General features: G+C 41.0%; 5 protein-coding genes and 1 long non-coding RNA gene across 7 annotated transcripts in view; 2 read left to right on the plus strand and 4 right to left on the minus strand.

The window, feature by feature from the left end:
* The window catches only part of LOC128890698 (probable serine/threonine-protein kinase clkA), a 1,762-nt gene extending 1,120 nt beyond the window's left edge, over window positions 1-642 (plus strand). The window contains exons 2-3 of the mRNA XM_054149426.1: window positions 1-64; window positions 161-642. Coding sequence (XP_054005401.1) covers window positions 1-64; window positions 161-490 — 394 coding nt within the window. The 3' untranslated portion in view covers window positions 491-642. The remainder of the gene's footprint in view (window positions 65-160) is intronic.
* Window positions 643-682: 40 nt separating this feature from the next.
* LOC128890704 (uncharacterized) lies at window positions 683-1,994 on the minus strand. The gene has a single exon (XM_054149443.1). The coding sequence runs from the start codon at window positions 1,529-1,531 to the stop codon at window positions 839-841; it is 693 nt and encodes a 230-aa protein (XP_054005418.1). The 5' UTR covers window positions 1,532-1,994; the 3' UTR covers window positions 683-838.
* A 1,634-nt stretch (window positions 1,995-3,628) lies between these two features.
* LOC128890707 (histone H2A-like) lies at window positions 3,629-10,417 on the minus strand. Its single transcript, XM_054149448.1, has 6 exons — window positions 9,624-10,417; window positions 8,632-9,560; window positions 8,225-8,439; window positions 7,253-8,156; window positions 5,765-6,033; window positions 3,629-4,876 (listed from the first exon to the last, which is right to left on the minus strand). Exon 1 carries the CDS (start codon window positions 10,341-10,343, stop codon window positions 9,969-9,971), a length of 375 nt encoding a protein of 124 aa, XP_054005423.1. The 5' UTR covers window positions 10,344-10,417; the 3' UTR covers window positions 3,629-4,876; window positions 5,765-6,033; window positions 7,253-8,156; window positions 8,225-8,439; window positions 8,632-9,560; window positions 9,624-9,968.
* Window positions 10,418-11,646: 1,229 nt separating this feature from the next.
* LOC128890703 (histone H1-like) lies at window positions 11,647-12,439 on the minus strand. The gene has a single exon (XM_054149442.1). It carries the CDS (start codon window positions 12,351-12,353, stop codon window positions 11,658-11,660), a length of 696 nt encoding a protein of 231 aa, XP_054005417.1. The 5' UTR covers window positions 12,354-12,439; the 3' UTR covers window positions 11,647-11,657.
* A 1,339-nt stretch (window positions 12,440-13,778) lies between these two features.
* On the minus strand, window positions 13,779-14,383 carry LOC128890688 (uncharacterized). The gene is made up of 2 exons (XR_008460654.1): window positions 14,144-14,383; window positions 13,779-14,027 (listed from the first exon to the last, which is right to left on the minus strand). It is a non-coding gene; the product is annotated as an uncharacterized LOC128890688 (long non-coding RNA).
* A 213-nt stretch (window positions 14,384-14,596) lies between these two features.
* Window positions 14,597-14,678, plus strand: part of LOC128891447 (histone H3) — a 686-nt gene continuing 604 nt past the window's right edge. Inside the window, exon 1 of one of the 2 annotated variants that reach the window (XM_054150932.1) lies at window positions 14,597-14,670. In XM_054150932.1, coding sequence (XP_054006907.1) covers window positions 14,626-14,670 — 45 coding nt within the window. In that variant the 5' untranslated portion in view covers window positions 14,597-14,625. The other variant, XM_054150931.1, reaches the window with a different exon arrangement.

Genomic DNA, 14,678 nt, shown 5'->3' on the forward strand with positions numbered 1-14,678 from the left:
TAGTAACACTCCTAACGACAATGAGAGTAATAGCAACACTCTTAATGACAGGAATGCGACAAGAGTAAGTAATAAACAAATTTTAAAGAAATTTTTCCATGGCCTCCCATTAATACGGTAAAAGCTACATAGATTCATTTATGCGCATATTTACTTTCAGGTGGCCGATAAGAATAACAGTACTAACTGGAGTAACTGCAAAGCAAAAGGAGTAGGCAAATTGCTGTACCAATACAATACTCTCCTCAGAGCGCACAAAAACAAAGCAGATATCGGGGTATCGGTCGACGGACCATTTTGCATCACCTGTGTTGAAGTGACACCATCCGTTGGAACCAAAGCTATCATATCGTCCGAGGTGATCCGCGCAGAGAATGGCACCTTCCAAACTGTGAAAATCACGATCAGGGGACTTCAGGACGAAAGCCTGTCGCTTACCGTAAAAATTTGGGCTGTTCCAAGGACCAGCGAAGGTTGCACAGGCAATTAAATAGCCTTGGTAAATTTTATAATGAAATTCAATCGATGGTCGTACGACATTATAAAATGTTGTTCCATTACAACGTGTATCGGCGTACAATATTAACGTATTGTCTTACATACTTATTGTTTCATTTTATATACAATTTATAGTCTTTAGAATCTTCGAAGTTCCTTCGGAGTTGCCGAATTGTCTGCGAACATTTCCTACACGCGATTTTTTCAAAATCGACCCGTACCGACGAAACAATCTCGCGTCGCGAAGACCACACGGAGGATCGAGTCTAATGCGAATCAGTCTAATCTCGACAACGACCTTAACGAAAGGATTCGATGCCCGACGACCGCAGCTTCTACTTCAAGGATCTTTCGGTACCGCTGTCGGAAGAGGCGGCGGCGGCACATCCGGCACCTTTTCCTTTTCGGCCTTCGCCGCATCTTTCTTCTCCTCGTGGTAACCTGGAAGCAGATGACCGGAAAGACCATTCTTCGGCGTGGACGCAGGAATGGGCTCCAGGGTTCCGTAGGGCTGATAGTCTACGTAATACGTTCCCGGGACTAGGTGAGGGTTGATCCCGTTGTACGTGTAAAAGTAAGGATCGTAATGAAGAGAGTGGTAGTTAGGGTAGAAGCTCAGAGGCTGTTGTTCTTCCTGCTTGTTTCGCAACCCCGATCTCGGTTCACCTTGGTCTTTCTCCGAACCCCGACGCGCCGCTTCTTCTTCTCCTTTGTTCTCGGTCAATTTCGAATACTCCGCAGCCGTCGACAATTCCGTTTCAACCGTTTCCGTCTCGCTACCTGATTTCGTTCCAGTCCGAGGATAATGCACCAATTCTGGCCCGGAAACATGAGGCGCTACTTGCGCGTAATATAACGGCGGTACGTAACCGATCGCCGTTCGATGGATCACTGGTTGTATCACCGGGAATGCCCTCGACGGAGATAAGTTTTGATTGCTTGTGATCACGGCGTTGTACACTTTAGGAATCCGCAACAGTCCCGGATGTCCTGCCGCTAAGGCCACGAGCGTCAAGACGACGAGCAGCTTCATCTGAAAGATGTTTTGGTTTTTCAACAAATTTTCTCGCTTCCTTTTTTTTTTTCTTTTTTAACAAAATTTCGTTGAATCGGATACAGACGTCGTCGGAGAAGCGACAGATCAAAGTTTTCTTGTCCGCGCATAGCTACCGATAAATCTGGCATGACTACGAACGCGCGTGTACGTACAAACGCAAGTGACCCTAAATTAACATACGAAACAGTCGCGACACTAACGATGAAAGCTATACAGAGACAACTTATTGCGACGCAAGTCGTCTGTGATATATCCTTTTAAGACGTACAGTTCCCACGTATAAGCCATCGTATCTTATTTCCAAGAAAGCTTCACATAAAACTACGGAACGGATCATCCACCGCCAAACTCCTCGTCTTTGTCCAAATGTCAGGACACTTTTCCGAGGAGAGAAGCGCGCGAGTTCGTGGCACGTGTCGACCGAGTCATTGTTTCCAAAAAGGTACGCATACGAAGGAGTCGAGCCTCGAGCGTGCACAGAATGTCTCCTTTGTTTTTCTCGTGGGTGTATATCCGTGATCGAGTTGTCGCGCCTAGCGAAATTTTTCTTATCCGTGAGCTTGAACCGGTTGAGATCAACAATTGGTTTCAACGAGAGCGACCGACGTTGGAGAAATGTGGGCTGGTTATCGATAAACGTTACGTCTTACTGTGAGAGGAATTTCAGTATGGATATAGATTACCACGAACGTCTACCGAAAATGACTCTGTTCGGAACGACCGACTACCACGAAATCCGCCGGGCGACTGACTGCTCGTCAAAGGTTAACCGGAAGAACGCCGGCAAAAGAATGCAGATTGGCGAATTCTTACAAAACGGAGCGTGAATCGAAGCCGAGACACCATGGTTGTGTACCGCCAGAAGAATGCCGACCAGATCATTCTTACCAACGACGTTAAATTGTCTGGATGCACGCCACGCGACGATCGCATAGAGTAGATATAAATATAGAACGATCACAAGGTTGATCCTTGAAAGTGGATGTATTCGCGATTGTTCTTTACAATTCCGAATTGCCGATTCAATAGCGGTGAAAGAATTTAAACGAGACATCGATCGCGAAGACGCGCGTTACCCTAATGATTCATCTCGTTAATATACACGGGGTACTCGTAATCGCGTCCTTCCCTTGCTAATCATTTCTCGGCCGATTTCAAAATACAATGGATACGCAGATTACGATTCGGAGATGGTTAGCGTACGAAACGAACGACGCTTACCTTTTACTTTATCGGCGTTCCTCCCGATGTAACTTTCCTGCACAGCAAGGATCGTCGAGAAGCTGACACCAAGTAGCAAGAGAGCTGCATGAAACCGTAGTATATATGGCCCATGGGGTCTCGGGGTTCAAGTCTCAACTCCCCCACTACGAACGCCACTTGGCGAAAGTACTCTCCGATCGGTACTATAATGTTCAACTCCATCCAGGCCTGCCTATATCACCGGTGAACTGCAAGCAGAAGGGCAGCCATTTACCGTGTACAAGATCGCGATGCACCGAGCGCGGCTGATGAACGAACTGACAAGGTTAAGACGCTTCGAGTAACCCACGAGTTTAGAAACAAAGGATTTACAAATAATTCGTATAACAGTATGTATCGCACTGTGATACATAGTTACACAATAATTTTCTCTTTAACAAGTAGGACAACTGCAGATCGATACGCAATGTTTCGCGAAACGAGCCAGTCATAAATTGCGTGTACAAATTAAAATTTCATGTAGTAGGAAAAAACTTGGGAGTTTCGACCGTCGCGTAGTTAAATACGTCAATAAATAGATATCGATCGCTGTTAATAGGAACATACTCAACGCTCGCTATATCGCAGGAGCTCGTTTCCGCTGCGAGCTGACACACGTTAATCATCTAATCTCACCGACAAGTTTCAACCGAGTGTCTTTTATCGACCTTGTAATTAAAAAATTGTTCACTCATAGAACGGTCCGATTATGTTCGAAGAAATGCCTGTAGACTAGCGCAAGATCAATGGTGAACGTTCAATGACGCACGTCAATTTATATAACCGAGAAAAGGAAGAAGAAAAATGAATGGTGAAGAATAATGCGAACCGTGACATCATATCTCTCGTTGCTCGGGAGCTATTTTATTTTGACAAGATGTTTATGTACAAATCGCCGTGCGCACGACACGAATGCGACCGCTAGGAGAACTGACGCAACAATGCCTGACAATGTCCGTCGGGGACACGTTCGTTTCTCGAATTTTCGGCCAGCGGTCCGCGGATCGAGTGTACAAGTAACCCCAGTTTTGCGAAACACCGTTCCCGTTATATTCGGTTTATTCGGCGTTTTGCGCAGCGCGACGAACGTGCGACAGGAGTGGCAAAGTCTTGGCAACGATTGCGAAAGAACCGCATGCGAATCGCGCATCAACGCTACAAACACCACCTGGTCAAAGGGTCGAATCGTGCTCGAAAGCCACGATATTGTATAGATGCTGTTGTACCGGCATTCGGATTGAACAAACATCCCCTCTCCTAATTTGTCCGCTTAATCGAAGTTTAACTGTACTACTAATTCAGTGCTTACGATAAATACTAGTTCTACCAAGTGAGCGATTAAGAGTTATTCTGAAATAAAAATTATTAATCAGGGTGTCTCGCTCAAGAAAACGACACTGAAGAATTTTGCTTGAAACATATTTGCTTTTCAAAGTTATTCGTAAAAGAGAAAAACCGATGATTTGTTTCGAGCGAGACACCCTAACGCATGGACTTTACAGGTATTTTTGATTTATGAACAACCAACGTTGGATCTTACCATTTAACGCGCCGTTAATGTCTTACGAACTACTAGGATCCACATATTCATTCTTTCATCCATGTTTCTACATCCAGTTCATCCCGTGTTCGATATTACGAAGTGGACCATATCGCGCACCATTCACACCCCATTCGTAATCCATTCTTCGTTACCAAGTAATACAATAATTAAATGTGTAACAAGCGATCACCGCGGAGATCACAGATCGATGATTAATTTGTCATATTGACTCGATAGGAATGTAACACATTCTTCTGAACAGCAATATTGGAAAATTCGGCAGAAAAATGATGAATAGCAGCACGAGTGGCGACAGCAGCAGCAGGACACTGGCGTATACCACCAACCACCATACCGACGATGCTCCAAAAATCGGATCCAGCATTATGAATCCTAATCGGCAGGAAGGTCAGGCACGCAGAAATTCTGGAGCTTCAATAGCTCGTAGAAATATCCCGGTTCCGTGAAGACAGTCGGTGGTCGAGATCATCATCGATCCTTTATCGTCAACTGACGATCATTCGCGGAAAGTAAACCTGAAAAACAAAACGTTACGATTATAAATTATACAAATGTTTCCATGAAGTGGCCGACTCAAGTGGCCGATACAATACACCCCGTACCGGTGCAGGCCCGATTGCCTAGGACCCAGTGAATTTTCTACAACCGAACGAAGCTTTTCGCAGTCAGTATTCTTCGGGCCGCGAATACGAGAAGAACTCTCTCGTAGAGCGTACATACCAGAAGTAAACAAGTTACTATCGCGACACATTTTACCGTTTTAAAATATAACAAATGTGTCGTTTTAATGCGCGAAGAAGTATTCAAACTAGTGCAAATCTCAGTGTCACGATATCTGTGTAGAGTGCATGTGCATCGACGTGTTTATCAGTGATTGCGTGTATCTATCTGTGACAGCTAATCAACTGATCTGGATTTAACATTTAAAGCTGATTTGTGAAAGGTAAATAGAATGTATTTATTAAATTACCAATAAATGTTTACGGTTTTTAAAAACAGCGTTGTCGCTACTGGATTCATTACTGCTTAAGGACACTCATACGCTATTATGACATACATCAATCAAGCAAGCAACCTTCTTATTTTCTCTCGGCGAGTAATAACGTTTCACGTGTGCTGTCGGTTTCAAGGATACTTCTTATCCGTTGCAACACATCGGCAACTTCGGCGCGAAAGGTGAACCAGTCATCCGTACAATATATGGAATAATGATCGCTGTATTGCGCAGCGAACCACGTGCAGGCCGTGTTACGGATAAATTCAACCCGTTGTTTTACAAGTACTCGCGACACTCTTCTGACGCGACGCGAAGAAATAGAATAACGAGAGACTCGCGGACGTGTCGCGGGTCTACACGCGATTAAGCTAGTTAACCTAGACGCTAGTTGCGCAAAAGAACCTACCGTTTCTGTGTAATAATTGTACAATCGGCCATTGTCGCCGTTTGCCACAAGGTTCGTGCACAGTAGCCGTAGCACACTGCCAATCTAACATCGCGCGTCGACTTAAAACGAGATTTTGATTTTAGAGATCGTCGTGGTAGAAACGTTCGACCTTCGAGGCTCGTATGTCTTCCAAACGATTGCTAACTCCGTCCAAACTACTCGCAGCCTTGGGAACTTGCGATGTTTACGGGACGATCACGCCCGCATTTCGTTTCTCGTCCGAGAGTCTGGAGAAAAATAAATAATATAAGCAATGTGCATTTCCTTGGCCTTAAATATATAGAATAATGTTATATATATAATATAATTCTATATATAAATATATAGAATAATGTTATATATATAATATAATTCTATATATAAATATATAAAATATTGTTATATGTAATATGTTATATATATGAATATATAGAATAATATTATAGAATATATATAGAATAATGCGCAAAAGTAAAATGAATGAAATAACATATAGGTTTCAATATATAGTTCGAAACTGAAGTTACGATGTTCATTCGCATTGTTTTCTTCGTTAAGTTTTAATTACCCAAATAGATCCATGCATATTAATCCAAGTGCCAGAAAAGCTACATTGTTTTTGTTATTTATCACTGGATACCGTAGACCAAATTAGAACGAAACTCTACTTTTTCTTTTACTTGATTGCGAAATAACGTCGTCATCGATCGATCGTTAAAGATTCGGTGTTCAAGGAAAACCGCCGAAAGTATGCGCGTCAACATGGTCGTCCTTGTACGGGTAAAATACCTGCGTTCGCATATGCCACAGACCGGTTAGGCAAGCTGGCGGGGCCACGCGAAAAAACGTATCGAAAAGAAACGGGCGACCAGAATGCGAGTACGACAGAGGCGATCCGACGTTTCCTAATCAAAATCATCGACGATATCTAATGTGCAGTGCGCACGCTCGCTGTGTATCGAGGTACACGCTCGTTGATCGCGTGCGACCGTATACAGACCGCGATCGCACCGCAGAAAGTGAAATTTTCACGATTGCGTAACTGTGGCATAATACCATTATTCAACATAGATTGTGGTTACGCAGTTACCGAGTCTAGGGCCATTAACGCGTCCTGTGCCACGTGGGTCACTGGTGACCCATAATATTTTACAACAAAACCTTCAACGAAACTAGAAATTTCACGCGACTGTTGCCTTATGAAAATCGGCTACTAGTAACCCTGACGATTTAATTAATTTTCGAAGATCGCTTAAATTTAATACGCATCAAATACTTACAAGTCTTAAAGTGACTTAATTTAAAAAATAACTCAGATTTATAATTGGTTGAACGCTTACGAACATCGTTCGCCGAATTAAGGATCGAAGCTCCATGTTCAATGCGCGATAATAGTTGAAAAGAACACGTCCAGCAAAAAAGCGAGAATATTAATGAAGCAAAGTGATTTCTGTGAGTCGTTCTTACCTTTCCTCGTATCCGGCATGATCCTCTTAACAGAAAACCGTCAACGATCGGCTCGGAGTTTCCGTACCACGAGGATGTTCCCGGACGGTATCGGCAGACCTGCACTTCGATACAGCGAATCCTGTTCACGATTTCCGCGAATCCACGATGAATCGGAGCCGACGAAGCGTTTCTCGCGAACGTTCAGCCGCTTTCCGCAGACTGACCGCGCATGCTGGACTCCCATGCTTCGATGTCCCAGCTGTACTTTCCCTTTCTTTCGGCGCTTCGAATCCGAGTTACGACAGTTGAGCCACCCAGTAATGCTTCGCCAGCGTGGATGGAAGCGACCACAGGTTTCATCTGCATCTTTGTTTATCATTTATTCATTCGCCAGGGAGTTTCTCGACGCGTCGGTCATTAACACGTTGACTGCCGGACTAATAATCGTGATAATTCCTACGAAGCTAAAATTTTCTTTCTATGCAATTAGAAATGACATAATCTAACATCCGTGGTGGTACTTATTTTTGCGACCTCTTTAGAATTTACCAATCCTATTCAGAATCTTTTTCTTCGACACCTCACTTTCAGAATTGATTTATTTATTCCTCAGTGAATATCCTTGTCACCCATATGTGGGTGACATAGCGGTCAACGTGTTAAACGAATTACCAAGTGCTAAATGCAACCAACACCGACACCAGTCTCATTCAAAATGGCGCGTACCGCAGATGCCACAAAAAGTATACCAACACGAAAAAGATTCCGCGTACTCGCAGACATATTCGACGTTAACGAACCCACACACACACCTCAGACAATACCAGAATACGATGGACCCTAATCTCGAAGACATAGAGAAAAACCTCTTCTAATTTTTATCCGCTATGCAATTAAAGACCATTTTGGTTTTTGCAAGCTCCTGGAAGAAAACATCAGAGGCGATTTTGAGGTCAAATATCTAACCAACCAAGCTGAGACGATACTCACGATCATTTTTACTCAGAAACATATTAGCAAAGAACATCCAGGTTCACACAGATTCACCATCCTCCAATGCACCGAGTCACCCAACATTCTTGCAATGTGTTACAATTGCAACGGTTCACACCCAGCAAACTATAGCGAGTAACCTTTTTTGCTTGCATTTCTCAAAAAAGAAAAGAAAGATCAAATCATTGCTAGGCCCAACATTACTGATGTCTCTGAAACCAACAAATTATCTTCTCATGACTGCTGACACCGGTTAGAGATCGAAGAAACAACGTAAAAACTGATAACTCTGTCAAAACGTCGATTAAATGTATAACTAACTGAATGCATCCATAAATAGTGAACGAGAGTAATAGTAGGAATTAAATGTTAATAGGATTAAATGTTAATGCAGAATTACTCACAGTGTTAATCACGAAACATGTCTCAACAGTCCAACTAGTGAGGTCTGGTGAGGTTCAGGTAGATGTCAGCAGATGTACGGTACACGCAATAGTTCGTGTCAATTTTGGTAGGAGGCGCCACAGTGTCGATAGCCAATCACTTCACTCTTTGCCGCTAGATGTCGCGATAGGAACTGGATAGAAGTCTTACAGAGTCTTCTAACTTCTATCCACTAGACTTCACTAGAGACATGAAGCCTCTCTTAGAAATTTATACAGCCGAATAACATGTACTAGCGGGAACGAGGTGGTTACTTATGAAAAAATAAGAAGAAAATATGGAATAAAGTTTTTTCGTTTAAAGATTAGTTTTCAAGAAAATCGAGTTGGAGAATCCTATTCGTACACATGCTCTTACAGCTGAGTTACGGTTCATTGAGCATCGTATAACGCGTATCGTGTTTATAAACAATGATTTGAGATTTCTAATAGTTATTTGCTTAATCAGACAGTTTTCGTTCATTTATCCAACGATGATGTACACGAATAGGAATTATGTTGACATGATCCGAGCTTTGGGAGCCTTTAATGAAAACTTGTTCGTTATTACAGAGAGCACCATCATAACCGAAAGATTCTTGATCGAAGAACACTGCAAAAGAATAGAATAAAGTCTAACTCGGTAACTTTTAAATGCTGGGTAGACATTGTTTATAAACATGATAAGCTTTATACGATGCTCGATGAACCGTAACTCAGCTGTAAGAGCATATATACGAATAGAATTTTCAGACTCGATTTTCTCGAAAATTAAGCTTTAAATGAACATCCAATTTTACTCCATATTTTGTTCTCATATTTGTTCATAAAGAACCACCTCGTTCTCACTGGTACGTATTATTTGGCCCCACCCTGTATAACTAAAGGCAAACCGAAACGCCATTTAATGTCTTAAATGAAATTGTCGTTATGTATAGTTGAAGAGATCTTAATTAGTAGCTGGATGTACTTACGATGATTTCAGTTCTCATTGTACGTATTGTTCCTACCAATCCTCCGATCCGCGTGTCATACACAGGCTTAGGCGTTATTTGTAACCTGTGGCCCGGACTTTTTATTTCCCGATTAATGATCTTCAAGTATTGCAACCGAGACAAATTTTGTTGTAGAAACAATAAGTTTTCAGAATCCATTACATTGTTTTTATTACAAAAGTATTTGCTAACATACGTTCGGTGTAATGTTTGATAGAATATATCATAACCTCAAATACTAGATCGTAAACCAGAGTTTTCCTTCGTTTGAAGAATTTGTTGGCCCTGAAAAGGGCCGTTTAGTCTGAATGTAGATGAAGGAAATTACGCCTTCTTCTCGGTCTTCTTCGGTAGCAAAACTGCTTGAATGTTAGGCAGAACACCTCCTTGAGCTATGGTAACTCCAGACAACAGTTTGTTCAACTCTTCGTCATTCCTGATGGCCAGTTGCAAGTGTCGCGGAATAATTCTGGTCTTCTTGTTGTCACGAGCCGCGTTACCGGCCAATTCCAACACTTCAGCAGCAAGATATTCCATAACAGCTGCCAAATAGACGGGAGCACCTGCACCGACACGTTCCGCGTAGTTTCCTTTGCGAAGCAGTCGATGAATACGACCCACAGGGAACTGAAGACCAGCTCTGTTCGAACGGGACTTTGCCTTTCCCTTGATCTTTCCACCTTTGCCACGTCCAGACATCGTTCAAATAGAATTGATTGCAGCAACAAAAACTTGGAACAAAACTCCTCGGAGAACAAACGAAAACTGACGCGTCCTATCCGAAGCGCCGCTTTTATAGCCATCGGAGGTAGTAGCGGTCGACCAATCAGATTGCGAGTAGCGGTTCCTGAAATACGATTGGTGCGGCGCTGCTACGTTTTCTCAGGACAGCTGAAGTCTGTGCGTCTGCCGTAAAATCTATCTGTTACAGAAAAATATTCCATTTGAAATTAACAATGAAAAGTCTATCTTCTTAGTACTTTGCACGTACAACAACTTTTTCAACAAAGTATGGCGTTAAGGCCACGCTATCGCATACATATTGTACGTATATACGACATCAATTGTTATCTATCTTGAAAATTGGAATCTAAACGTAAATTTTATTTTACCGTTTTATTATATTTTATACGAACGGTGAAAGACTTTTACAAATCTTACAAGAACTCACTATTATATGCCATTACTGTTCGATTTGACGCAAAACATGGATTTTTCTACTAAATACATTCGTGTTACCTTCGACATTCTGTGTTCTATTTATACTTCTTTATGTTTTTCAAAGTACTATGATTTATACTACAAATATAACAGTAAATAGAAGTTTTTCATGGTCATAGAAGATGTGTCTAAATTGTGTACTCTGTTACATGCATTATCATATAATATTTATAGATGCCAATATCTGTCTAATGTTAATAGTTATACAGTTATCAGTAGTAATAACTTGCATGTACAAGAACAAGTAAGAAAGTTACCAGAAGTCACTGGAGAAACTCTAAACATACCAGAGACCGAAAAAAGGTTGATAACAAAAAAAAAAAATGAAGGCGACAGCTATTTGCATATGTAAAATCCTGCCAACTCAAATATTAATGAAACGCATGGCGACTAGATATTGAAAATAATAAACTATTTTATATGAACGTCATCTTCAAATATACCTAGCTTAAACCAAGGGTTAACGATAGATCTAAATAATTAAAACGTACACAAATCCTGTCTTTGTAGTTGGGAGAGCATATGTATAAAATGTAAGCGCTTGAACAAATCAAACATACTAAATAAAAAGTGGAATAAATCTTGCATGTAAATCAATGCTTTTAAAAGAACAGAATTACGTGAATTTTAAAGTATAATGACGTATTTTTGTGTGTATGTCCTACGTTTAACGTCATTCAATATTAGGATGAGAGGATGTAATGGTACGAAAAGTTTGAAATCGAGATTGTTTCTTTGTGAATAATTTTGTGGCCCTGAAAAGGGCCAATGGTATATTATATCGCTGAACAATTACTTCTTCGCTGCTGCTTTGGCGGCTCTTGGTGATTTAGCTATTTTTGGTTTAGGGGTTTTTGTTTTCGCTGCTGGAGCTTTCGTAGCCTTCTTGGTTTTCGACAAATTCTTCGGTTGGGCTACTTTTTGCTTAGCAGCCGTCTCAGCTTTCTTTGCGGCAGCGGTCTTGATTTTCTTCGATGCGGCCGCTGGTTTCTTCGCTGCTGCTGTTTTCTTCGCAGCCGGTTTCTTCGGGGCGGCAGCGGCCTTCTTCGGACTAGCAGTCTTCCTTTCGGCAGTTTTCTTCTCCGAAACGGTTTCAGTTTTCCTCAGTTCCCGTTTCGGTTTGCTCTTGGAATCGGAGCCCTTCACAGGGGAAGAGAGCTTGAACGAGCCAGAAGCACCTTTTCCTTTGGTCTGCACAACTGCGCCGGATGTTACAGCAGTCTTCAAATACCTCTTGATGAATGGTGACAATTTTTCACCATCAACCTTATACGTGGTGGCGATGTACTTCTTGATTGCTTGCAACGACGATCCTTTACGATCCTTCAACTCCTTGATGGCAGCGTTTACCATTTCCGAAGTGGGTGGATGAGAAGACTTCGAACGAGATGTTCTCGTTTTCGACTTGGACGCCTTTTTCGCGGGATTCGCGTTCGCTGTTGCAGTTTCCGCCACTGCGGTACTTCCGGAACTAGTCTTGTCCTCCATCGTTAACGAAAATTAAGAATGTGAAAATACAAAATCAATTTTTTCAACGAGTCGTTCGATGCTGACGCTTCGTGCATTGAGTATTAGCTCCGCCCCTGCGAACCGTCCGTACTAGTAACGGGAGCACGGACCATGGAGAGAGGCCTCTCCTATGTTTCCAATCCACGTTGCCGAGAATCAGAGACCCTCGTGTAAATTTTTGCAATTTAAACAATAATTCGTCCGGTTCAACGAGGATGTTACGCGCATAAATATTCACTTATTGTTGGCAGCATCTGACGCCATCGTAAAACTACGAGTTTTACTTCATTTTTAGTCACTATATTCATCTAAATTGACGTAGATTCACGATCGATCTTAACGAGGGATAGACTAACGGGATTAATTAAGTAAAAATTGTGGAAACAGTTGATCGAACGTGATTTTCATAATTGAATTAGATCCCTAAATGTTAGGACTAATAATCTATATTCGTGGTTTACTAATGGGAATCGAAAATTGTGAAGAATTTGGAGTGTTCTTCACGGAGGCAAATACAATGACCATGAAGACGTAATATGAATGGTCGATGTGATATTCAGTCGTACAAAATGTTTAATGGATATGGTAAAATTATTTTAACGACTGAAACAAGGGCAAGACTTTCAAAATTCTTTTTCTTCATAAATTTTGTATTTACAAATCGGAAATGTCGCTTTTCTCAGATAGAAATTTCTCATGAAGAGCGTTGTTCGTTGAAACGGTGCTTCGGGATACAAGAAATAATTTATGCGCAATTGTGTATTGCACAATTTAATTATCACGTAAGGAAATGTTGACATTATTAATTGATTTCAATACCATTGAATAAGATATGAATCGTAACTACATAGCATAATTGAATTTGTATTACTTCATCTACGCAACAAGTGTAACATGGAAATGAATGGAAATAAATTTGTAAGAACTATTGAACTTGCATCACGTAACAAGGACAATATAAAAAGGTATGAACATTTATGAAATGTAAACGGAATTATTTGAGTATATATACTTTTGTCAAAGAACGTTAAGTCTATAATCAAATAAGAAGCCTAGTCACAATTTCTAAAAATAATGATGGATCTTTTATGTATCTCGTGCAGTTTATCGTTTTAACAATCAACATTATATATATATATATATATATATGTCCAACGTAGATTTTATTATAATCGTAACGAATATTAATGAAAGAGTAAAAATAAAGGATCTTTAATATAAAGCGCCACTAAATAGGTTCGTTGAATATTTTTGTCTTTGAATCAACCTCACGAACTCAAAGTTTTAAATCCAGAAGTCTTAATAATATAACCTTTGAAATTAATTAAATTTCTACCAACAGTTATTTCATACATTGACTTCAGTTAATGACCTCATCAGTTAATGAATTCAGTTAAAATAAAATCAGTTTCCTATACTTTATTTCATATCTTCAAAATATTCCATAATAGGTTCAGTATGAATAATCAAAAATATAATAGAAAGATAGAGGTTTTAAAGATAATAAATCGACAATCAGCAAGTAAACAATAAATATGGCTGAACATAGTTGAAAGAAGCTCCTTGTTTAAAACATTTAGTGGCTCTAAAAAGTGCCGCGTGTGATAGACTTTTTGTATAGCGTCCAGGGCCCCATGACTTGGTCGTTCTAACCTACAAAAATACATTGACTCGATCATAACTTTCTTCAAAGTTAACAAATAACGTCACGAAAGCACAGGCAATTGTGTTTTCTAGACGTAGAGCTCCTCTGCCTGACAAAAATGTACCTGGGAATGAATTCAAAATGATAGATTGAACTAAATCGCAGCCACACAGGACCGTATCTATAAAATGATCAAAGTGTCAGAATTCCTAAGACCTAATATAGCATATTCGTCCAGACTATCAATGAAGTTAGCCTGGGTATCAAACATGTATCGAAACATGTATCCACCCTGTTCTCACACATGAGTTCTCTGTTTTCTAGGACTGTCTCTCAAAGTATCAAAAACTGCGTTCAAATCGGCCAATACGTAATTCGAACATCAAGCGTGGGATACTTATATAGCCTCTGGTAGACGGCATCCCCCACTACAGATGCGGCAGCGAATCCCGGAGCGCGAAACCGCTTCCCCCACCCGTCAGCGTGAACCAATGAGAACGCTGAACGTCCCTTCCGAATGTGTATATAAAGGCGAATATTCGTGCGCAGACTTCAATTCTGATTTGAGAGTAACTCTGCGAGGATCTCTTGTTGAAGAAAATCGTCATGGCACGTACTAAGCAAACCGCTCGTAAATCTACCGGTGGAAAGGCTCCACG

Source organism: Hylaeus anthracinus, unplaced genomic scaffold, assembly GCF_026225885.1.
Source record: "Hylaeus anthracinus isolate JK02 unplaced genomic scaffold, UHH_iyHylAnth1.0_haploid 12001, whole genome shotgun sequence".
NCBI classification, from domain to species: Eukaryota; Metazoa; Arthropoda; class Insecta; order Hymenoptera; family Colletidae; genus Hylaeus; species Hylaeus anthracinus.

Bases quoted from the DNA above. Each gene is read 5' to 3' on its own strand.
- LOC128890707 (XM_054149448.1), bottom strand. From the start codon at position 10,343: ATGTCTGGACGTGGCAAAGGTGGAAAGATCAAGGGAAAGGCAAAGTCC.
- LOC128890704 (XM_054149443.1), bottom strand. From the start codon at position 1,531: ATGAAGCTGCTCGTCGTCTTGACGCTCGTGGCCTTAGCGGCAGGACAT.
- LOC128890703 (XM_054149442.1), bottom strand. From the start codon at position 12,353: ATGGAGGACAAGACTAGTTCCGGAAGTACCGCAGTGGCGGAAACTGCA.